The 25,907-nt window shown below is 38.5% G+C and overlaps 1 protein-coding gene across 1 annotated transcript in view; it reads left to right on the plus strand.

Annotated features, from left to right (window-relative positions):
* The window catches only part of slc27a6 (solute carrier family 27 member 6), a 94,095-nt gene that overhangs the window by 57,047 nt on the left and 11,141 nt on the right, over positions 1 to 25,907 (plus strand). The window contains exons 4-6 of the mRNA XM_069927991.1: positions 1,602 to 1,726; positions 3,047 to 3,241; positions 13,254 to 13,344. Of these exons, the coding sequence (XP_069784092.1) occupies positions 1,602 to 1,726; positions 3,047 to 3,241; positions 13,254 to 13,344 (411 nt within the window). The remainder of the gene's footprint in view (positions 1 to 1,601; positions 1,727 to 3,046; positions 3,242 to 13,253; positions 13,345 to 25,907) is intronic.

The raw sequence follows: 25,907 nt of genomic DNA on the forward strand, positions 1-25,907 counted from the left end.
ATTCACTTCTGGAGGATGTTAGAATGACTGTCAATTTTAATGGTTCAGATGGCTGAGTGTAAACCAGTGTTTATCAACCTTTTTCTTTCCATTCACCTACCAAGTTAGGTATTCACTATGACATAGATGCTCTTTGATTAGTAATGAATTGCTTAAGGAGGTAGGTGAGTGGAAAGAAAAAGTTTGAAAGCCACAGTTTTAATTGTACCTAATTGACTCATTATGTACATGAATTCATAGCTCCAAAGGAAATGGGCCAATGACAATTTTTCTCAAGCAAAATATTTCAGAAACAATTCTCATCCTTCCTTCCCTCCCCACCCACACACCACCTTAAGCAATCCCTTACTAATCACAGAGCACCGATGGCATAGGGATTGCTTAAAGTGGTATGTGAGTAGAAAGAAAAAGGTTGAGAACCATTGGTGTAAACTCAGTTTTACTGGAATTTGTGGAAGTGCAAGGATTTGAGATGCAAGTATTCAACAACTTGCAATGGGAAATACAAGAGATGCAGATGTTGGAATTTACGAAGAGACAATGAGAAGCTGGAGGGTCTCAGTAGGTCAGGCAACATCCATGGAGAGAAATGGTCAGTCAAAGTCTCAGGTTGGGACCCATTATCCAATTTGATAAGAATGCAGAAAGTTGTTTCAGTGAGAGCATCTGTAAATATCGACATTCTCCCACACTTCATGGCTCTTAACTTCTGAAAGACATTTGTATCTCCAAATGCAGCCTGCCTGTTGCCACCATTCCAATATTTGGTTGATTGCATGCCAGCACCTCGGGTAAATCTGGAAGAGAGAATTGTGTATGTATCCTTTGATTGACAACAATTAATTTAATATAAAGCAAAATGAAAATGTACAACATCCTTCTCTTTCCATCTTGCATAAATAACCATTGTAAAATTATACTTGGGCAAGGCACCAGAAGCCAGCCTGTCCCAACTGAATGATCTGTGCAAAAGGATTGAACTCTCACAGGAGATGATGATGGATGAAAGAATTATTGAGAAGAAGGAAAGGGTGAACATGCAGATATGAAATGGAACAATTTTTTGAACAAAGGAAAATAATAAATAATTTTAAAACTGAACACTATTTAGAAATTTTGGGGGGATTTGTCAGTGTATCTCAGTAGATATCCCAAAGTGTGGGATCAGAAAAGGATTAAGAATCTTTAGGTCTGCCCACTACAGTATGCCAGTGGGTCAATGTTAACTCTAATTTGAACTAGCAGGGAGCCAGGCCTGGCTCTTATCAGGTGTCAAAGCGGTTGTGCCAGTGTGATACAATCATTTCAATTTTAAATGCTCACTATCTATAGGATAAAAATAGTCATCACAAGATGTCAGCAATTGCTCAGTACAATTTGATATTAATTGATATTTTTACCCATTGAATGCTTTGTGCTCAATTATTACCTTGAAATTTACATTGAAATACTTTACCATCCTAGCATAGCTTGCATCTCCTACAAAGTTTATATACCTCTCCTTGCATTAGTAATTGTCAATGAATCTTAGATAATTGACAGTATATGGATGGGGAGCTATTTTCATGCCATTGCCTAAATGTATAATTGTGTCCATTTAGGTGCAACATGTGTTCTAAAGAAGAAATTCTCAGCCACTCAGTTCTGGAATGACTGCCAAAAATACAATGTTACAGTATTTCAGTATATCGGAGAACTTTGCCGCTACCTGTGCAATCAGCCAAAGGTAACTGCTTCAGTGATGGATGTCTTTGATTTTGGGGGAGTTCTGAAACTTCCTGAATTTGTGCTGCAGGCGCAGGAGGTACATAATTTGAGAGCAGGAGGTACATAATTTTAATTTTAATTATATCCTCTTTTAAAAAAAATGATATCGCTGGAATTCCATTTAACTCATGAGTTTGTGCAAAACATGAAATTATTTGCTACTGTGCTGTTTTTAAGTGGTTTTATTTTTTAAAAATTCTTTAGGGTAAATATTGTAAAACAAATAAAAGATGAACAATGTTAGGGTTCCCAAAAATAAAAACTCAGCTTGAGTTTTGGGTTTTACGATGAATTTTGCAATCTGACAGATTAATTAATGAGAGAAAAGTGTGGCATGAAACAACAGTTGTGACCTTTGTGTATTACCAGGAAGATATAGAAATTGAGAATATAGATAAATGAAAAATGTGTCATTAAATAAGAAAAAAGGCTGTAATTGGCAAAACAGAATGGTAAATTGGAGAAAAAATACTTTTTACTACGGAGAAACCTTTGCTGTTTTCATTATTATTTTAATGAAGTGTTTGACAAGGAATATTATTAGAGTCCTGTATATTTGAGAATTAATGATAGATTTCACTGCTTATTATTTTGATAGCACAAAAGAATATCACATTAAATACATTCATGAAGGTTTTTTTATTGTTTTTTTTTTCTCTCTGGTATCATTCACAGTGAGTTATGTCATTGTAGTGGAAACATGCAGTGAGATCAGGTATACTGTATATGGAACAAGAAATAGTTAAGGCTTCAGGTCAAAGACCTTTAATCAAAACTGAGAAAAAGAGAAAGTAAATGGGCTTTAAGTTGCAGGAAGGTGTGAGATGGATAGATAGGATAAAAGGAATGTTTCTGATAGGGTGGGGCCATGACATGCAGAAGTCATCCAGTTTCTCTGTTGTGCTTTTTTATTTTCATCATCCACATCCCTTTCTCACTTTCTCATCTAAGCACAGAAGATGCACCACATGTCTATTTATTGTTTCCCTCTTAAGCACCCAGGGACCCAAATAGATTTTCCAAGTGATGTAGTGATTGATTTGCACTTCTTCCAATCTCATCTATTGCATTCAATATCCACAATGTGTTTCTTCTGCAGTGGAGAAAATAAATGCAGGTAAGATAACTGCTTTGTAGAGCACCTGTTTTTATCCTGCAGTAGTTACCTTTCTCTGCAATTCCTTAAGAGCTCATTAATGACTAAAGTACCATTTCTATTTGTTTCACTTTTGTTTGTTAAAATATGCTGCCCAATTTCTTTTGCCCTTTATTTTTACAGTCAGAAGGAGAAAAAAAGCACCAAGTGCACATGGCTGTTGGAAATGGGATAAAGACTGAAATCTGGACAGAATTTATCAAGCGTTTTGGCAACATTAAGATCTGTGAGTTTTATGGTGCAACCGAAGGAAATATCTTCTTTATGAATTACACAGGCAAAGTGGGAGCTGTGGGACGAAGCATATTCCTTCATAAGGTGAGCCAAAATTTAGTTCACAGATATGAAGCCTGGATATTATCTGAATGATTTAATTTAGCATCTGCTTCTGAAAGAGACAATTAAAACTGATTATTTAGGAGGTACATTTAACTGAATGACTTCCACATTCAAATTTTCTGCTGTATTTTCCAAATCCCTGCTCACCTATTTAAAACTTTGTCACACATATAACAATGCACTTTGTGGAAACTAATCAACTTGAACTTCATTTATTCTGGTTGCCCTTTGGCAATTTATTTCTTGCATCTATTTTCTTATTGGAATTAAGAGTCATGCATTTTTTTTGAATATATACACTATTTAATTGATGCAAAGCTAATGAAACTAAAATCTTTCTGTAGAAAATGGGAGTGAAGAATGAAATAACATTTGCAAATGTTCAAATATGAAATGAATTAGTTTCAAGTTTTGCAGTTAGTATAAGGTCAAGACAAGTTTATTGTCATCTGATTGTACAACTCAACGAAACAGCATTCTCTGGACCTCAGTGCAAAAACATGCAGACACACAACCAGACATAACACACATATAGACAAATAATAGATATGCAGGACATATTATATCTATAATAAATAAATGTTGCTTTGTACAAATGAGAGCCTTGGATGGTTAGTGTGAGCAGTTCCTTTGATCGTTCAACATTCTCACTGCTCGTGGGAAGAAGCTGTTCCTCAGCCTGGTGAGGAACTTCTGTATCTCTTCCCCAGTTGGAATAACTGAAAGATGCCGTTTTCAGAGAGGAAGGGGTCCTCAATAATTTTGTACACCCTCTTCAGACAACGATCCCAGTAAATCACGTCGATGGGGAGGGGAGAAAGTTGGGCATTTTTTTCTAATTCTTTTGGGGGAAAAAAAACATTTTGAATGTTGTAAATGCTTTTCTGAGGCTTGTTGCCTACTTTTAATTGTGTAATGAAACAAAGAAACTGGTAATTGTACAGAATTTTGCCCTATCAGCATGCTTCCTGAGCAGAAACTCTTATGCAATCAAGAGACAGTTGGATAGGGTAAAAATAGTCATCATAAGATCTCAGCAAATGTCAGGGATATATTAGGTTCCAACAAAATCAGACAGAAGAAGACTAAATGTTTATGTTTGATTCAGAATTAGAATATTTCTTTCCAGAATGAGAGTTTTCTTGTATATTAATAAACTAAATGATACTCTGATAAAAATTTGATTATTTTGCGTAGTTTAATTTGTTTGATTATTGTCAGCAAACCATTATAAATAGAGCTAATCTAAATTGCACTAAATAATTAAATGTGTTATATTCTCAGTTGAAGATGGCTGAAGTAAGAAAATAATTGAGAAAAAAAACACACACAAAAATAAACTTGCCAGGAAGAATGAAGTAGCTGATGAGGGTAGTAGAGACATAACCTCATTGAACCTGTAATCATGCCAGTGTAACAAAATGACTGACAGCACAAGGAAATGGAAAGGTCCTTAGAGATGAGAGCCAGAAGAAGAGTGAGTTACTAAAGATGCAATAAATTAAAGGAACTCAGATAGTCTGATCTATTGTCTAATGTAGCAGGAAGATAATTACATTTTGTCTACAGTTCAGGAAGTATTCTGTTCAGCAATTAGTTATCTATTCAATTATTGAACATCTTGTTTAATTATTGAGACTGACTGCATATTTTACTTATTTATAAACACCGGGTGTATCCATGTACAACCATTCTATGGTGCCCCTACTTTACTGACTAATTTGAATTTGTCCTTTGGTTGGCAGAGTAACGTAAAGATACATTACCACAAAATGCTGGACATCAGTCTTGCAAAAATGGGTGATGATTTTAATTTGCTATACATAATACAGTATCATGACATTTATGCATTAATTTAAAATGTAATTGACACAGTAAATTAGATTTTTTAATTAACATTGTGGAAGATACTGTTGTTAAGAAGGTCTGTTATTCTAGCCATCCTAATCAACCTTTTCAATCCAAAAAGTAAACATTTGAAACCGAATGGTTTCCATGTCTCATCCTTAAGAGTAAAAATAAACTTGTTCTTGCACAATTAGGCTGGTCCAGAAAGTTAAAAGTTCAAGCAATCTAAGATGATTTGGTGAACTAGATCCAAAAATATATTGGTGCTAAGAGGCAGAGGGTAGTGGAAGAATGGGTGTTTTTGTGACTAGAAATATTGAACAAGTGGTGTACCTCACGGATCTGTACTGGAAACATTTTTGTTTGTAATACAGTAAAAATCCCATTTTCTGGAATTAAGCAACTGGCAAAAAAAAAAGCAAATAAATCAAGTGAAATAAATAGGAATTTAAAAAAAATATAAAAGTTTAAAATTGTAAAAGTAAACACTCTCTGAAATAACACTCAAACCTTTGGTAATGGGAGTAGTATTTTTAATTTTTAAATTTAATTTGGACATACAGCATGGTAACAGGCCATTTAGGTCCGTGTGTCCATGCCACCCAATTAACGGCGGGAGGAAACGGGAGTCGCCAGGGAAAACCCACGCAGGCGCATAGAATGTACAAACTCCTGACAGCACGGGATTCGAACCCAAGTCCTGATAGCTGGTGTTGCGCGAACCACTACGCCAACCACGCCACCTTCAGCCAGCAGACAGTCTTGGTTGTGCTTTGCTCAGCAGCTGTTTGAATAAGGTTTAGTTTGAATAAAATGGCATTGCCCAGGATGAAGAGCTGGTTAATGCCACTCACTATTGGCTGCCAGCTTAGTAAGAGTCTTAATCTTTATTATTAAGTATATTAGTAAAGCTTTATCTGTAAACTTGGGCTGGGGGGGGTGGGGGTTAATTATATAATGTTCATCTTCTGGACGTCTCCTTGGAGATGCAATAATTGTTAAATGTTTTCACAGAATATGACTGAAAATAAAGTAAAATTCTTTAAGGTTTTTATGGACAATAATCTTCCGAAGGAAATAGTTGAGGCAGAGTCAATTATTTCATTTAAGAGGAGGCTGGATATATACATGGATAGGAGGGGGGGGTGGGGTTAGAGGTTTATGGGTGGAGAATAGGCGGGGGGAGCTAGCGGAATTGTTTGAGTGAACCAGCGTGGACTTGTAGGGCTGAGATGGCCTGTTTCCATGCCATAAACTGTTATATGGTTATATAAGTGCAGGAGTAGGCCATTTGGCCCTTTGAGCCAACACTGCTATTCACTGTGATCATGGCTGATAATCCACAATCAATGCCCCATTCCTGTCTTCTCCCCATATCTTTAACAGCTCTATCTAACTCTAAAGCTTATTCAGTTTAAGTATGGTAATTATGTCTTTTAAACTGTTTATTCTTTATGTTGATGTTTGAGTTCAGTATTGTTAGAGCAAGTCTCAAGCAACCATAAAATTTGCATATCCACCATCGCCAATCCCCGTAGGTGTCAGATACCTGTAGTTTTACCATATTTATAAATGACTTCAATTAAAATGTTTGGTACATTTTTAGAAAGTTTTTAAACAACATGAAAATTCATAGAATCGTAGATAATGATATAGAGATTAGCGTCGTATAATTGGCATGGTTAGTGTAACAGTTAGCAGAATACTGTTACAATGCCAGCTATCGGGAACAGGAATTGAATCTCACACTATCTTTAAGGAATTTATACGTTCTCTCTATGTCTGCATAGGTTTTCCACAAGAGCTCCGGTTTCCTGCCACCCTTCAAAAACGTACTGGGGGTTGTAGGTTAATTAGGTGGTATGTGGGCTGAAAGGGCATGTTACTTTTTTTGTCAACATTATTTTAAAAATTTAAAAATTAATAGAGGGACATGGATTAGCTCAAAAGTTGAGTGGAGGGGTGGCACTTAGCATTTAAACCAGACAAGTAGGAAGGTGTGCACTTTAGGAAGTTAAATTCTGCCAGGATGTGGCAGGGACCTGAGAAATACTGATGTCCAGAGAAATCTTGGGATTCAAGTCTATAATTCTGCAACAAGGAAGAATTTTGGTGGATATGTAGAATGTACCATGTATATCACAATAAACCCATTATCATTAATTGCCTGAAAGTGGTGACACAGATGGTGGAAAAAATTTGTCATGCTTGCCTTCATAAGCCTAGTCATTGAGTATATCAGTTAGGTCATTATGCTGCTGTTATACAAAACATTGTTTAGACTGTACTTGGTGGATTGTGTACAGTTCTGGTCTTTACATCAGGAAATATGTAGTAGGAATAGAGATGGTGTGGAGAAATTCATCAACATGTTGTCAGGAATACAGTATTGTAGTTAAATGAAAAGATTGGATGGACTGGAGTAATTATCACAGGAAGAGAGGAGGCTGAGGTGTGACCTGACTGAGGTTTAGTTACGGGGTGCATAGATTTTTACCAGGGTAAGAGAATCCTAAACTGGAGAACGCAAGTTCAAGGTGAGAGTTTAAGGTTTTTTGCACAGGAGAACAATGAATATCTGAAACAAGCTGACAGAGAAACTAATTGATCTGGATACAAATACAATGATTAAAGGCATTTGGAAAAGCACTTGAATAGCAACAACATAGAAGGATAGGTGCCTAATGTCGGAAAATTGTTTAGCACAGATAGTTATCGTGGTTGCCACAGACAATGTGGGCTGAAGGAACCTATTTCCCATTTGGGTGTTTCTATGATCGAAGAAACTTTAAAAAAAATATATTAAATTTCTAGCCAGTGTATTTTTCTATTTCTTTAATCCAGATCTGGCATCTGATTAGATTATAATTTACCCCTTTTCCTTCTTCATTATTCTTCTGTTTCTTTCACCATTATAATTGTGTTCGCACCCAGCTTCTGCCAGATGGAAATGGTTAAAATTCCTGTCACATCACTTCACAATGGAATCTGATTTGGGATTTATTAGAAGCAATCATATGCTGTTTCCTAGAAATCATTATGTGTAATATCAATGGATAATTCCTTTCTAAAGAATCACTCTGCACAATTTATCAGAAAAATATATTCTCCAATAATTGCCAAAATTCATAACATTGTGTGTTTCTGTCAAAATACTGAACTTGGAAATTGCCCAGATGAAATTTTGTTATGTACTTGGAAACTATTTTAAGCTATAAATCCAAAAGGGACATTAAACTGTTTTAGGACATTTTGTATTTCATTGTTCATGTTAGTAAGGAAGGACTGTTGTTGGGAATAGTTGAGTGGTTCTCCTCAGTAAGTTGTTGACAAACACTTTTGCCAATGTCACAACCTTGGGCATTTTTTCTCTAATATCTTTGTCTTCTCATCGTCATCTCCCACTTCTTTCTCCTTTGAATCACTTTAATGTATCTGCATTATTGTAAGTTCAGCAGTTGGTAAATTTTGAAATGCTTTTCTCTGCTGCACTGATGCATGACTCTCAGTTTGAACCAGACATAAAATTATACCTTTAAGGTACAATGCAGGTACAAAGACTTGCACAATGAAATGAAATAAATGTGTTTGGGAGCAGGATACACTCCAATGTTGCTTTCACATTGAGTGACTTGAAGCAGTTCCACTATACATAATCCCCAACATGAAGCAGAAACTGTGCTCCTGGGGAACATGCACACAGCTGATGATCCCTTAGGCTTGTGGGGATGGATCTCTGCAGGGGAATTCTGGTGCCAGTTTCTTGCTTGTCAGCACCCAAGGGCAAAGTTAATGAATAGTCAGATTGCCATCTGCACAACAGAAAGAGTTTAGAGAAAGTCAAGAGCAAACTGAGCTTGAGCTTTTTTAGACCAACACTGCTGCAAGTAAGGCTGTGTATACATTTGCTGTGTGCCCAGAGTTTCTTGTATTTGGCATGTTTATCCTCACTTGCTACTAATCCTAATATTTATTAGGAATATTTCCCTTTTTTTTTTAAAGTTGTTGTTTTTCCTTTGTGATGAAGGGTGTTGCCTTACCGGCAAATTAAACATTGTTCATTTTTTTTAAAAATCTGCTTGCTCAAGACAAAGCTTTTATTTTAAACCTGTAGCTTAATGTTGCATAGCCAGATATATTGCAATCTTCATGCCATTTTATTTATTCCAGCAACCCAGGTTTACTATTCTCGATTGCAAAATATTTAGTGGAGCTGACATCACCATTTTTTTTTGTGTGACTCCCTCCCTGACTTATCAGGAAAATTGCTGTCACTGTTCCTTCCAATTCAGTGGATAGTGGTCTGAATGTAATTCTAACAGAAGGTAACTCCTCCCAAATGGAATGTTTTCAAGTAGTGTATGGTTAGAATCAATGTCCAATAATATTGTGGCAAACATTGGCTAATTGTGCATCAGTCTGTTAGGAAGTTTCAAAAGTAGCTAACCTTTCCCATAAAAGCTTACATTACAGCGGGATATACAATAGGATAATGAGGAGGACATCCAATACTAATTGTGGGGGTTCGAATGTTTCTGCACTGTTGCAGAACTAGTGAATTTTTTTTTAATATAACCATGAGGTTGGAAATTTGATGTTTGATTAACTGCATGATGAGTATGATTCCAAACAACAATTGGTTCCCTGGTAATAAAATGATAAATTGTGCATTTTAGATGTAGAATTACCCAAAAATAGTCATTTAATAGCAAACATAGAGTAGGAAAAATGACCATTTTAATTGACTATAGATGATCTACTGGCATAATCTAAACTAAAAAAAAGACTGCTGAGCCTGTGAATATTCATTTTCTGCATAGCACTATTTATTCTTTCAAGTTGCTATGTTTTCATTTTTTTTAAATGTGCTATAAATATCTGCAAATAGGTCAATACAGTGTGTTTATTGGTTGTCTTAACAGCTGTTTTCCAATGCACGTGTGCCAAATGCAACAGAAAGCAATGTCTTCACTGACTCCAGTTCAAGGGATTTTGTGATCATTTTCTTTGATTTGGTATTTTAAAGAGTTCATTAAACAAACATATTGGGTAGAGTTTAAATGCTAATGGTAATGCCAGTGGCTAGAAGGATGACGCTGCCTTGCTTGTATGGTTTAATGTTACTGAAAGATGATTATATATCATCCAATACTTCAGCATTTAGTTTCTTGGCAAATGAGAGAGCTCACCTAAGCCAATATGGTTTCCAGTGTATAGTACCAGCAACTAAGAGAAGAACCTCAACCACATAGACTTAAATGTGGGTAAAACTTCAGAGCGCAGGTATTGCTTATTCTGCTTCTGTCAATCATTTATTAGGGTCAACTATCAGCAGATCAAGCAGAAAGAAATTATTTTGCTGATTGCATTGAGACATGGTGTGTTTTCACTGTTGTAGATCTATTTAAATATGTACCACATCATCTCCAGGAAACACCATCAACTTCAGAACATGTGCTGATTCTTTAACAAAGACTAATTGTGCTTTTTTACATCACACATATAATGAAATCATTGTGCAAATTCACATGATTTATTTATGTGTTTAAAAATGCAATGAGTAATAAATAATGACAGATACGTGTTTAAAATAATATGTTTTAAAAATCTTTTCTTTGGCTTGGCTTCGCGGACGAAGATTTATGGAGGGGGTAAAAAGTCCACGTCAGCTGCAGGCTCGTTTGTGGCTGACCAGTCCGATGCGGGACAGGCAGACACGATTGCAGCGGTTGCAAGGGAAAATTGGTTGGTTGGGGTTGGGTGTTGGGTTTTTCCTCCTTTGCCTTTTGTCAGTGAGGTGGGCTCTGCGGTCTTCTTCAAAGGAGGCTGCTGCCCGCCAAACTGTGAGGCGCCAAGATGCACGGTTTGAGGCGTTATCAGCCCACTGGCGGTGGTCAATGTGGCAGGCACCAAGAGATTTCTTTAGGCAGTCCTTGTACCTTTTCTTTGGTGCACCTCTGTCACGGTGGCCAGTGGAGAGCTCGCCATATAATACGATCTTGGGAAGGCGATGGTCCTCCATTCTGGAGACGTGACCCATCCAGCGCAGCTGGATCTTCAGCAGCGTGGACTCGATGCTGTCGACCTCTGCCATCTCGAGTACCTCGACGTTAGGGGTGTGAGCGCTCCAATGGATGTTGAGGATGGAGCGGAGACAACGCTGGTGGAAGCGTTCTAGGAGCCGTAGGTGGTGCCGGTAGAGGACCCATGATTCGGAGCCGAACAGGAGTGTGGGTATGACAACGGCTCTGTATACGCTTATCTTTGTGAGGTTTTTCAGTTGGTTGTTTTTCCAGACTCTTTTGTGTAGTCTTCCAAAGGCGCTATTTGCCTTGGCGAGTCTGTTGTCTATCTCATTGTCGATCCTTGCATCTGATGAAATGGTGCAGCCGAGATAGGTAAACTGGTTGACCGTTTTGAGTTTTGTGTGCCCGATGGAGATGTGGGGGGGCTGGTAGTCATGGTGGGGAGCTGGCTGATGGAGGACCTCAGTTTTCTTCAGGCTGACTTCCAGGCCAAACATTTTGGCAGTTTCCGCAAAGTCTCCTTTGAAGAAGACCGCAGAGCCCACCTCACTGACAAAAGGCAAAGGAGGAAAAACCCAACACCCAACCCCAACCAACCAATTTTCCCTTGCAACCGCTGCAATCGTGTCTGCCTGTCCCGCATCGGACTGGTCAGCCACAAACGAGCCTGCAGCTGACGTGGACTTTTTTTACCCCCTCCATAAATCTTCGTCCGCGAAGATGATCGCCAAACTGTGAGGCGCCAAGATGCACGGTTTGAGGCGTTATCAGCCCACTGGCGGTGGTCAATGTGGCAGGCACCAAGAGATTTCTTTAGGCAGTCCTTGTACCTTTTCTTTGGTGCACCTCTGTCACGGTGGCCAGTGGAGAGCTCGCCATATAATACGATCTTGGGAAGGCGATGGTCCTCCATTCTGGAGACGTGACCCATCCAGCGCAGCTGGATCTTCAGCAGCGTGGACTCGATGCTGTCGACCTCTGCCATCTCGAGTACCTCGACGTTAGGGGTGTGAGCGCTCCAATGGATGTTGAGGATGGAGCGGAGACAACGCTGGTGGAAGCGTTCTAGGAGCCGTAGGTGGTGCCGGTAGAGGACCCATGATTCGGAGCCGAACAGGAGTGTGGGTATGACAACGGCTCTGTATACGCTTATCTTTGTGAGGTTTTTCAGTTGGTTGTTTTTCCAGACTCTTTTGTGTAGTCTTCCAAAGGCGCTATTTGCCTTGGCGAGTCTGTTGTCTATCTCATTGTCGATCCTTGCATCTGATTAAAAAGATTAAAAATAATGCAATGATTAATAACTAAAAAAAATCTTGGTATTCAACAGGGTAAAAAATGGTTTTGGTGTTCATGTTTCCTTTGTATTTGCTAATCAAGTTTATATTTTTTCATTTGATACTTTAATGATCTGTTATTTTCTTCTTCCTATATTCTCATGAACTCATTCTATTTCCAATTGTTGCTAAGTTAATGATGCAGAATCTAATATGACTTGGTTCTCTTGTTTCCCTTTCATTAAATAGTGTATTCATAACATTACCGCGATCACTTTTCCAAAGATCACTCAAGAGTTTTGGAAGATATATTTGTTATTCATTTAATAAAGGTCTTAATGTGGGTTAATATTGAGAGGTGCTTAATATAAAATTTTGCGAAGTATTATTGTCTTGACAACTGTTCAAGATAAAAAGTGTTTTGAAAAATTGTTGAGTTTGTATACATGCCTTTATTTCCAAAGACTGCTTTAGGAAAATCTATAAACAAATAATTCTTTCATGATCTGTTCTTTCAGTTGAGTTCATTTGATATGTGAATATTTATCTTTGGCTCCTGATGGAGCTCATTTCATGTTTCCTTCATTAAAAAGTTTTTAAAAAAAAAAGCTGCAAAATTACACAAAAAAAAAATTCAGGTGTGCATTAATCCAGATATTTTCCATTTGTAGATTGAGTCAAAGTACATTCACAGAGATTTAACACTAGTGATGCTTTACCTAATGTTTACGTCAATGCCACATTTTCAGTAATTTCATGGATGCTGTAGAGACAGGTATGTAAAAATAGCCAATCTTACTATGCATCTTATATTTAAATTAATTGTTTCATTATATTCTTCAGATATTTCTATCATATAAGCTGGTCAAATATGATGCTCAGAATGAAAAGCCCATGAGAAATGAACAAGGAAGATGTGAAGTAGTTGACAAAGGTATGTTTACATATAAAAACTGAAGAATAATAAATTATTAAAAATAATACTCAAAGTTCTGTACAAATGTGTAACAATGTTTAAAAAAAAAAGAGAATGTACTCAAAACCACATTTGTAATCTCAATATTCAGTTAAGAGTAAACTTGTAATGAAAACACTGAAAAGCTGGAGGAGCTCAGCCTGTCTTTTCAGCATCTATAGCTGATGTTTCAGGCCTGAGCCCTTCTTCACGGACTAAGCAGAATGAGCCAGAAGCAGAAAATCTCAGAATTTAAAACAATGCTGGTTGGAAGAATCCAGACCAACAGAAGGTGTTAATTGGATATGATAAGGGATGAAGGAAGAATTTATCATGTTTGTGCAAAAGGAGACAGAATGGAGAGACAAAGTAAGGGCAAAGTGATGGGGTCTAGTTAACGAAGGTCAGAGAAGTCAATATTAATGCTATCTGGTTGGAGGGTGCCCAATTGAAAGGTGAGGTGTTATTCCTCCAATTTACAGGTGGCCTCAGTTTGGTAGTACATGGGACCATGGTCAGATTTGTCAGCAAGGGAATGAATTAGAGAATTGAAATGGATGGTCCACTGGGAAATCCACGCTATTGTGCCGGTCAGAGCCGAAGTGCTCAACAAAGTGATCTCCCTGTCTCTCTGATGTAGAGGAGATCATAACCGGAGCACTGGATGCAGTAGATGACCCCTGCAGATTCACAAGTGAAATATTGCTTCACTTGGAAGAACTGTGAGGGAGGATATGTGGGCACAAGTGTTAGGTCCCAAGGGACGATTGATGGGGAAGGGAGGAGTAGACAAGGGTGCAGTCCCCGTGGAAGGCAAAGAGGGGAATATGTGTCTAATGGTGAGATCATGTAGTAGGTGGCGGAAATGGCAGAGGAGGATGTATTAGATGTGGAGATGGGTGGGGTGGTATGAGGACAAAAGGAATCCTGTTATTCTTGTGCATGAAGACAGAGGTGCCAAGGCAGATGTGCAGGTAATGCAGGACATGTGGGTCAGCACCAAGTTGATGGTGGCAGAAGGAAAGCCATGTTGTTTGAAGTAGGAAGACATCACTGATGATGGAAGTCCTCATCCTAATGCAGATATGGTGGAGATGGTGGAATTGAGAGAATGGAATAGAGTCCTTACAGGGCACAGGGTGGGATGAGGTGCAGTTGAGGTAGCTGTGGGAGTTTATAGAAGTTGTCTGTCAAGTTCATCTCCTGAGATGGAAACTGAGAGATCTAGGAAAGGCAGAGCATGGGAGGAGTCACGTGATGGAGTAGTGGCCGGTAGAAGAATACCAGCCCTCTCCAGAAAAGAAGAAAAAAAGTGAAGGAAAAGCAAAGCCCCAGATACAGAAAACACAACAAATAAAGGATAAAGGTGTGGAAAAAAAGAAAGAAAATGGCACCTAAGAAAGAAAAACCAAAAACAACGGGGAAAAAAAGGAAAGACGCTGGAAGAGAAAGGAGAAGGCCTTACCTGCACGGAAAAGCAGGGAGCCGCCGTGGACAGAAGAGCCCACTCCCCAAGGTTAGTGGAGACCCCGCAGGGTCACGACCTCCCGACCACGGGACTGCAAAAATGGCTCACTGAGCCAAACAGAGGTGCGCAACTGCGCATGCACGAGGAATCGCACATGCACAATGCGCACAACAAGGAAAAGGAGAGGGGGGACCAGCTGTGGAGTGAACCTACACAGCATGAACAGCTGAGAGATGCCCAACAACAGGGATCCCAGCTGGAAGAAAAAGAAAGCAAAGGGAAAGGGAGGGAGGAGAAAGAAAAACAGAAGCTGGAGGCCCAACAGATAACCAGCTCAGAAGAAGAGGACCAACATCAAGAAGCCATGAAAAAAAACCCCAAAAACTGAGGCAAGCAGCTCAACAAGAAAGTCAGAAGAGACACAGATACAAGGAAGAGAAGTAGAAGACACAAACCCAAGAGCAGATACAGAAGAAGAAGAAGAACACCAAGCTCTGCACAGAGGAATAGAAGGTAAAATGAATGGACAGTACATAGATTGACACTAGAATTTAGTGAAATGAAAAGAAAAATGAAAATTACAGAAGAAAAAGTGAATAGAATAGAGCTGGTCATAACAGATGTAGGGAAAGGATTAGAAAATGTGGAAGAACGTGTAATGGCGATAGAAATGGAAGTGAATGACTTAAAAAGAAAATTGGAAGAAAGTAACTTTTTTGTCAAAGAAACACAAGAGTTGTTAGCTCAGAAGATGGATATAATGGAAAACTATAGTAGGCAAAATAATATAAAGATAGTGGGCCTAAAGGAAGATGAAGAAGGCAAAGATGTGAAAGAATTTATAAAAGAATGGATCCCAAAAGTCCTGGGAATGCCAGAAATGCAGGAAGGAATGGAAATAGAAAGGGCACACAGAACACTAGCCCCGAAACCACAGTCACAACAAAAACCAAGATCCGTTTTAGAAAAATTCCTGAGATACATGACAAGAGAAAATATATTGGAGAAGGCAATGAATAAAATTAGAGAAGACAAAAAAAACTACTGGAGTACAAAGGTCAAAAAAAATTTTTCTACCCAGACATAAGTTTTGAGCTCCTAAAGAAGAGGAAAGAGTTTAACACAGCAAAATCGAACCTATGGTAAAAAGGCTATAAATTTATGTTAAGATATCCAGCGGTGCTTAAAATAGTTATCCCGGGGGAGCAAAACAGACTGTTCTCGGATCCGGAGAAAGCACGAGAATTTGCAGAATGCCTGCAGGATAGAAAGAGAGATGTAACAGGAATGAAGAACGATGACAAACTAGATATAAAGATGTAAAAATAATGTATAAGTAAGAACTAAAAGAGGGAAGAAAAAGGAAGTAAGGGAGAAGGGAGGGGAAAAGAGGAGGGGGTAAAAAGAAAAGAAAAAGAGAAGAAAAGAGGGGGAGCTTTGTTTTAATGTGAAGATAAAAGTCTTTTCTGGAAGGGGTGGGGTGGGAGAGAATAACAGTCACTGTGAAATCAGTTGACAATTGTTGAACGGGTTTGCAGTACGAATGGAGAGAGGAGTTGTGGTTGCCTGGCAAGGAACAAGGGGTGACTCAGAGAGGGCAGGGACATTTGGGGTTAAGGGAATTTTAGATGTGGGAGTGGTTGAAGTATTTTATGTTTTAGAAGTGTTGTCATACATTAAGTTCAAAAAAGGAAAACAGAAATGAAAAGGGGAAAGGTGGTGGTGAGAAAGCAGAAATGAGATGTAAACAGAGTATGAGATTGTCATCTTGAACTATATGACTATAAATATTAACTGAATACATAACCAAATCAAAAGGAAGAGGCTATTTACTGAAAAAAGAAAAAATATAGATATAGCATTCATGCAGGAAACGCATCTAACTGAAGTGGAACACAAGAAATTAAGGAGAGACTTGGGTAGGGCACGTAACGGCAGCATCATATAACTCAAAAGCCAGAGGAGTAGCTATATTAATCAATAACAATGTACTAATCAAAATAGAGGAGGAAATAATAGATCCAGCAGGGAGGTATGTAATGATAAAGTGTCAGATATATTCAGAACTCTGGAATTTGGTCAATATATATGCACCTAATATAGAGGATCAAAAGTTTATGCAAGATATTTTTTTGAAGATTGTAGATACACAGGGGAATATATTGATAGGAGGGTCTTTATCCTTAATTTGGATTCAAAGATGGATAAAACTGGACAAAAGACTAGCAGAAAGAACAAAGTAGCCAAATTTATGGTTAAATCAATGCAGGAAATGCAACTTTTGGATATAAGGAGGAGACAACACCCAAAGGAGAAGGAATACTCATATTATTTGAGTAGGCATAAAACATACTCAAGGATTGACCTGTTCCTGTTATCAGCCCATATCCAAGGGAGAGTTAGGAAAAAGGAATATAAAGCTAGATTGTTATCTGATCATTCACCCCTGTTATTAGCAATAGAACTGGAGGACATCCCACCAAGAACATATAGATGGAGATTAAACTCCATGCTACTTAAAAGAGAAATTTAGAGAATTTATTGAGCACCCAATTGAAATGTACTTTGAAATAAATACGGAATCAGTGAAAGACAAATTTATATTATGGGATGCAATGAAAGCGTTCATCAGAGGGCAGATAATAAGTTATGTAACTAAGATGAAAAAGGACTACATTCGGGAAATAGAACAGCTGGAAAGGGAACTCGTAAGTACAGAAAAAGAACTAACAACAAGGGAAGATAAAACAAAAAGAAGAGAAATGGCAGACAAAAAAAAAATATGAAACACTACAAACATAAGCAGGAGAAGAACATAATGAAGATAAAGCAGAAGTATTATGAGCTAGGATAAAAAATGCACAAAATACTAGCCTGGCAGCTTAAAACAGAACAAGCTAAAAGAACGGTATTGGCATCAAGGAAAAAGGACAAACAAATTACATATAACCCAACAGAGATCAATGAAAGCTTCAAGAATTCTATGAGCAATTATACTGAACTGAGAACGAAGGGAAAGAAGACAAAATAGATGAGTTTTTAGCTAAAATTGAACTACCAAAATTGCAAGAAGAGGAGCAAAACAAATTGATAAAACCATTTGAAATAGAGGAAATACAGGATATATTAAAAAAAGCTACCGAACAATAAAACACCTGGAGAGGATGGATTTCCACTAGAATTCTATAAAACATTTAAAGAGTTATTAATTCCTCCTCTCCTGGAAGTAATGAACCAGATTGAAGAAACACAAAACTTGCCATATTCATGTAAAACAGCAATAATTACAGTAATACCAAAGATGGGGAAAGATCCACTAACATCAGCATTGTATAGACCAATATCTCTACTTAACTCAGATTATAAGATAATAGCAAAACTATTAGCAAACAGATTGGCCGACTGTGTACCAAAAATAGTAAAACTAGATCAAACTGGATTTATTAAGAAAAGATGAACAATGGACAATATAAGTTCATTAACTTAATCCATGCAGTACAAGGAAATAAGATACCAACAGTGGCTGTTGCTTTAGATGTAGAGAAAGCCTTTGACAGGGTAGAATGGAATTATTTATTCAAAGTATTACTGAGGTTCAACCTAACAGAAATATATTAATTGGATTAAAGCATTATATAAGGGACCATTGGTAAAGGTGACAGTAAATGGATATATATCGAACCAATTTAAGCAGGTCAACTATCTCCCTCACTGTTCGCTTTACCAATAGAACCATTGGCAGAACTGATAAGAAGAGAAAATAAAATAAAGGGATAAAAATAAAAGAGAAGGAATATAAAATCAGTTTATTTGCAGATGACATCATAGTATATTTAACAGAACCAGAATTATCAATAAAAGAATTACATAAGAAATTGAAGGAATGTGGAGAAATATCGGTGTACAAGATCAATGCAAATAAAAGTGAAGCAATGCCAATGAATAATGCGGATTACACAGTTTACAAAAGAATCACCATTTAAATGGAAAACACAAGCAATCCAATACCTAGGTATTAGATTAGATAATAATGTAGGCCATCTATACAAATCAAGTTATCAGCCATGAATGAAGAAATTACAAGATGACTTAGAACATTAGAAAGATTTACCATTAACACTAATAGGAAGGGTAAATTGCATTAAAATTAATATCTTCCCAAGGATACAATACCTATTTCAATCGTTACCAATTCCCTTAACAGAGAAATTCTTCAATGAACTAAAGAGAATAATAAGGAAATTCTTATGGAAAGGGGGGGAAACCGAGGATAACGCTAGATAAATTAAGAGAATGGTACAAACAAGGTGGTTTGCAGCTACCTAACTTTAAAAATTATTATAGAGCAGCACAATTAAGATATCTATCAGATTTTTATCAAACAAGGGAAAAACCAGATTGGACCAAGATAAAGCTAGATAAAATAGGGGAGAAGGTATTAGAACATATACTTTATAAGTGGGATGAACGAGGATAGCGCCAGATAAATTAACAGAATGGTACAAACAAGGTGGTTTGCAGCTACCAAACTTTAAAAATTATTATAGAGCAGCACAATTAAGATATCTATCAGATTTTTATCAAACAAGGGAAAAACCAGATTGGACCAAGATAGAGCTAGATAAAATAGGGGAGAAGGTAATAGAACATATACATATATAAGTGGGATGAAAAACTGGTGCAATATAGAAGTTCACCAGTACTGCACCATTTACTCAACATTTGGAAGAAGATTCACGTAGAAAGGAAAAAAAAAACAAATGACCAACTACCAAAATTATTATTGATGCAAAATCTACTAATCCCTTTCACAATAGATAACCTTTCCTTTAGAGAATGGGAGAGCAAAGGAATTAAAAGAATAGAAAATTGTTTTTTGGGAAATAATTTATTATCATTTGAACAAATGAAGTACAAATATGGAATAGCTCATGGTACAATGTTTGCATACCACCAACTGATATCCTACTTAAAGGACAAATTGGGAAGCAGACTAAGATTACAAGAAGGAAGCAGCTTTGAATATGTGATTACAGACACAATGATAATTAAAAGATTTATAACGAACATGTAGATCAAGCTGGAAGAGAAGGAAAATGATGAAATAAGCTATAAACCCAAACAAAAGTGGGAAAAAGATCTAAACATAAAGATAAAAAATGAAATATTGGAAAAGTTATGCCCTGGAACTATGAGAAATATAATAAATATGAGGTTATATATGATACAATATAATTGGTTACACAGGCTATATATCATGCCCCAAAAGTTAAATAAATGGGATCCAAGGAAACGGGAACAACAGTACATGCAATTTGGGCATGTGAGAAAGTGAAAAAATTTTGGGAAGATCTAAATCAGATATTAAATAAAATCACAAAAAGCAACATACCAAAAAATCCAGAGATCTTTCTTCTAAGTAATATAAGAAGTAAAGAATTAGGTCTTAAACTGGATGAAGCGCAAAAAAGATTTATTATGATAGCCTTAGCTGTAGCCAAAAAAATGTATAATGTCAACTTGGAAATCAGAAGAAAGCCTGAGCATACAGCAATGGTACATAGAAATGAATAAATGTATTCCATTGGAAAAAATAACATATAATTTAAAAAATAAAGTTACATTATTTGAACAAATTTGGGAACCGTACATGGAACACAACAGAGAGGGCCTACCGCGGACCTCCACCCTCTAAAATGATAGAATGAGAAGACTAAATGAACTGACCCAGTGTATAAAAGTAGATGACACAATTTTCTTGTTTATTTTCATTGTGCATTGACATTGTTTAATGGGTTTATTGTATTGTATATGTTGAACGTTTAATGGGTTTGGAGGGGGGTGGGAAGGAGGGAGGGAAGAGAGGGGGAAAAAGGGGAAAAAAATGATACTGTGTATATTCAAGAGGTAAATTTTTGTGTGTATTTTGATTAAAATGGTTCATAGTGTGAAAAATTTAAAAAAAATAAAAGGAAAGGGAGAGTGTTGCTAGAGATGAACCAAGTGATTTTGAGATCGGGGTGGAAGTTGGCGGCAAAGTGGATGAAGTCAATGAGCTCATCACGAGTGCATAAAGCAGCACCAAATTAGTAATTGATGTAGTGGAGGAAGAGGTTGCCTGGTTCCTGAACAATTCCTGGTATCTCTGTACCAGTAGCATTGACCACTTTATGTGCCTTAGATTTTCTCTCTTTTAATATTTTTATTGATTTTTTAACAAATAAACATGTATATACAAAACATTTATGGAGTGCATAATAATAATGATAGATTAGGTAACTCAACAAACTATAAAGCATATATAAATCCATAATAAAAGAAATTCAATAAGAAAATTTTATCATGTAAAGCATATTTCTAAATCCTATCCCCAAACAACATTGTATGACTAAAGGAAAAATGTACTTTGTTCCTAAAATAAAATGGCAAGTATTAAAATTCGTAATTAATATTGTGCTTACAGATTATGAAAGTAATTCAGGAATGAACCCACAGCATTTGAAACCTTATATTTGAGTTATTAATTGAGTAATGGATTTCTAAATTTAAGTAGGACATAATCTCCCTCAGCCATTGAGCATGAGTGGGTGGGGCAACATCTTTCCATCTAAACTATATTGCATATCTATCCAAAAGAGAGGCAAAATACAAAGTATGACATTTAATTGAAGTTAAAAGAATATCATCCTCTCCAGTTGTACCAAAAAGAGCAACCAAAGGATTAGGCTTTAGATTTACATAACAAATTAAAGATAAAGTTTGAAAAATATCCCTCCAATATTTTTCAAGGTTAGGACATGTCCAGAACATGTGAGTTAGAGAAGTCTCTTCTCTCTTGCATTTATCACAACAAGAATTTACGTCTGAATAGATACAAGATAATTTGACTTTAGACAGATTGGGCCTATGTACAATTTTAAATTGTAACGAACAATAATGATGTAGTATTAACCATCTTAAAAATTAAATCCCAAACTTAATCCGATAATGAAAAGTTTAAATCATGTTCCCGGGCATTTTTAGTTTTAACTAGAAGAGTACGAGTCAAGCCCACCAACTTGTCAAAAATAATGGATATTAAACCTCTGCAAGAATGTTATAAACTAAAAATAATATCTGCATCTGGATAAACAGTTTTCACGGAGAACTGGTCACTTTTTAGCAACAGCAAATCACTTGTAACAGACAACGAGGGAAAAGCTTTTTAAGCATTAAAATAATGTTTAATTCTCACCAATCACCGACACCTCCTCACTGAGGCCCTGCTTGTGCCAGGAGCGGTCCTGCTCCTGCCTGGGATCTTGAGGTTCCTGCTGCTGCCCGTGAGCCCAAGGTCCGCTGCTGCCGCCGTTGGGAGTCTGAAGTCCCCGGTCAGTTTGGTTCCGAAAAAATTTCAAATAACTGAGGATTTTGGAGAATCCGACTTCAGATAATCAGAGTTGTACTGTATTTGAGCTTGAAGATATTTTCAAATTAGATATTTTAATTTGCAGATATCTTAAAAGAAAGTATTTGGTAAATTGAACTTTCCAGAAAGCTGTTCAAATGATGCAAAACTGTTATCAATAAAAATATCTTTGAAACATTCAATACCTAATCTAAACCATTCATGACAAGATCATGCAAAGAAGGCTGAAAAAGATAATTGGATATAATGGGGCTTGAAAGAGAAAAACCATGAAGTCCAAAATCTTTTCTGAACTGCACCCACACTCTCACAGTGTCTAAAAATAGGATTATCAATTGATTTATTTAAAGAGAATGGAAGTGAAAGTACAAGAAGTGCTGAAATGGAAAAGTTTTTAAGCAGAATTCAACTCGATTGCTACCCATACTAGACAATTACTCGGTTATGTAAATGTAACCAAAACATAAGGCTGTGTATATTGACCACCGATTAATTAGACTGAACCATGCTTCTGTTCCTTTTAGATTTTTGATGATGAACTTTAAGTCAAGGGCACTTACCCTTCCACGAGTACAACTCTGATCATCCGAAACGGTTGGGACCAGGCCTGTGTTGGATAAATGGTTTTTTTTTTTCGGAGAATTGGTCATTTTTTAGAAACAGCCCAGTAGCAACAGCAAATCACTTGTATCAATGTTTAAACAACAACAAACAATAAGGAAAGGCTTTTTAAGCATAAAAATAATGTTTAATTCTCACCAAAAAAATTGCTGGCCACCTATTACCAAGACTGACCAACAGCGGCCACCAATCCCCAGGGATGCCCCCTGGACTGGTGGAACACTTGGCTCCTGCCTCCTCAGTCACCAGAGCTCTTGACTCCTGAATCCTCCCTAGGCTTACCGCAAGTGCACACTGGGGAGTCCAATGTGCATGTGTGGTAGTAGGTCAAGGAGAGGATTCAGCGTCGGGAGCTCCGTTGTGCCGAGGAGGAATGGAACATTACTGAACCAGAAGTCCAGCTCCTGCTCAGGAGTCTGCTCTGCTCGATAATGCTGGGACAAGGCACTCTTCCAAAGCTTGCAAAGTCTGAGGTGCAGCGACTCCTGGCATAGGGGATCATAGCTCCCAATTCAGGGGCAGGAACAAATCCTGTATGGTGATCGATTACAGCCAGACGGTCAACCGCTTCACTCAGCTAGGTGCTACCCCCTCTCCCAGATAACCAAAATTATGAATAAAATAGCCCAGTACAAAGTGTACTCCACAATTGACCTGAAGTCGGCATACTGCCAACTCCCCCTTTGCAGGGGGACTGCAAATACACTGCCTTTGAAGCAGACGGCAGACTCTATCATTTCCTCAGGGAGCCCTTCAGAGTCACCAACAAGGTCTCAGTGTTCCAAAGGGTGATGGATCGGATGGTAGACAGGCATAAACTAACGGTGATGCTCCCCTACCTTGATAATGTCACCATCTGCTGCCATAACCAACAGGACCACAACGTAAACCTGACAAAATTTCTCCACACAGCCAAGTCCCTTAATTTGATTTATAACAAAGAGAAGTGTGTATTTAATACCATTCGCCTGGCCCTCCTTGGATGCGTCGTGGTGCATGGTGTAATTGCCCCTGACCCCGACCGCATGTGTCCCCTTATGGAGTTCCTGATACCACACAACCTCAAGGTGCTTAAACGGTGCCTGAAGTTCTTTTCTTACAATGCACAATGGGTGCCCAATTATGCCAATAAGGCCTACTCCTTAGTAAGGCCCACAAGCTTCCCCTTATCAGCAGAAGCCCGAGTGGCTTTTGACCCATATCAATGGAGACATAACTAAAGCCAAGATGCATGCTGAGGACAAATCCATCCCATTCCAGGTGGAGAGTGATGCCTCCAACTTTGCACTGGCCGCCACTCTCAAACAGGTGGGCAGGCTAGTAGCGATTTTTTTTTTCAGCACCCTCCACAGCCCCGAAACATGGCACTCCTCCGTTGAGATGAAGGCACAGGTGATCGTTGAGGCAGTACGTCACTGGCGACACTACCCCGCCGGGAAAAGATTTACCCTACTGATGGACCAAAGAGCCGTCGCTTTCATGCTCAACACAAAACTGGAGTAAAGTCAAGAACAAAAAAATCCTGAGGTGGGGAATCGAGGTCTCCACCTATAACTACACTATCCTGTACCGGCCGGGCAAACTCAACAAGCCCCCCAGATGCCCTAGCCCGGGGACATGCGCCAGTGCGCATCTTGACTGCCTCCAGTCCCTCCACGATGACCTCTGCCACCCCAGGCACACGATGTTGTTCCACTTCATCAAAGCCCATAACCTCCCGGATTCCATTGAGGATGTCACGTCTCTGACCAGACACTGTCGGGTCTGCGGGGAATGTAAACCGCAGTTGTTCAGGCCTGAAAGGCACTCCTCATCAAGGCCATGCGCCACTTTGAATGGCTGAGTGTCGATTTCGAGGGAGTCCTGCCCTTGACCAATAGGAACGTCTATTTTCTTAATGTCATAGACGAGTTCTCCAGATTCCCGTTTGCCATCTCCTGTCCAAATATGACCTCTGCCATGGTTATCAGGGAACTCTGCTTCATATTCACCCACTTTGGGTACCCGAACAATATTCGTAGTGATCGGGGGTCCTCGTTCATGAGCGGCAAGCTGCGGCAGTACCTGTTGGTTAGAAGCATAGCCACTAGTAGGACCACGAGCTTTAACTCCAGGGAAAACAGCCGGGTGGAGCGAGAAAACACCACCGTTTGGAAGGCAATCCTCCTGGCCCTCAAGTCAAAAGGCCTAGTGGTGTTTCACTGGCAGGAAATCCTGTCAGACACACTTCATGCTATCTGATCTCTCCTATGCACTGCTACAAATATGACTCCACATGAACAGGTTTTCCTTCCCAAGAGGTTGGCGACTGGAACCACTCTGCCGCCCTGGTTCTCATCTCCGGGACCTGTCCTGCTGAGGAAACACGCAAGGGGCCATAAAACTGAAATGTTGGTGGAAGGAGTGACGCTCCAGCATGCTAACCCACAATAGGCTTACATCCAGTACCCCAATGGCCTTGAGGACACAGTCCCTGTCCAGGACCTGGCGTGTGCTCGAGATACCCACCGACCCATCCCTAGTCCCAACCACCACATACACACACACTGTCCCCTACAGGGACAATGCCCACCGCACTCCCAGGCACCCCCACCACATGCCCGGGATCCTCGTTCAGCCGAACTGACCACCACAACTGCCCCCACAGACAACCAAATCCCACCCCCTATGGCCAAAGCCTTCCTCCCCCGGCTCAAGACACTCGACTAGCAATGGAGCCGGCCAGTATACTGGGCAGAGCTGCGCAGGACACAGAGGCAGAGGAAGCCACCTGACCGGCTGAACCTTTAGGACTGGGTTTTGTTTTTTTTTAAAGAAGAATGTGGTGATATGTATTTATTGCTCTGTAATAAGTGCCTGGCCTATCCACTGAGGACTCGATCCCCTGTAACCCCTCCCCCTGTGACTTGGCCATAAAGTCGACCTCCCTACCCCCTTCCATTCATTCATGCACATGGGAGTTGGGCCAGCTGAATGTGTATTAAAGCCTATCGTTTCTCACTCAGCCTTTGGAGCCATTGATAGTGTATATCAACATTACAACAA

Source organism: Narcine bancroftii, chromosome 1, assembly GCF_036971445.1.
Source record: "Narcine bancroftii isolate sNarBan1 chromosome 1, sNarBan1.hap1, whole genome shotgun sequence".
NCBI lineage: Eukaryota > Metazoa > Chordata > Chondrichthyes > Torpediniformes > Narcinidae > Narcine > Narcine bancroftii.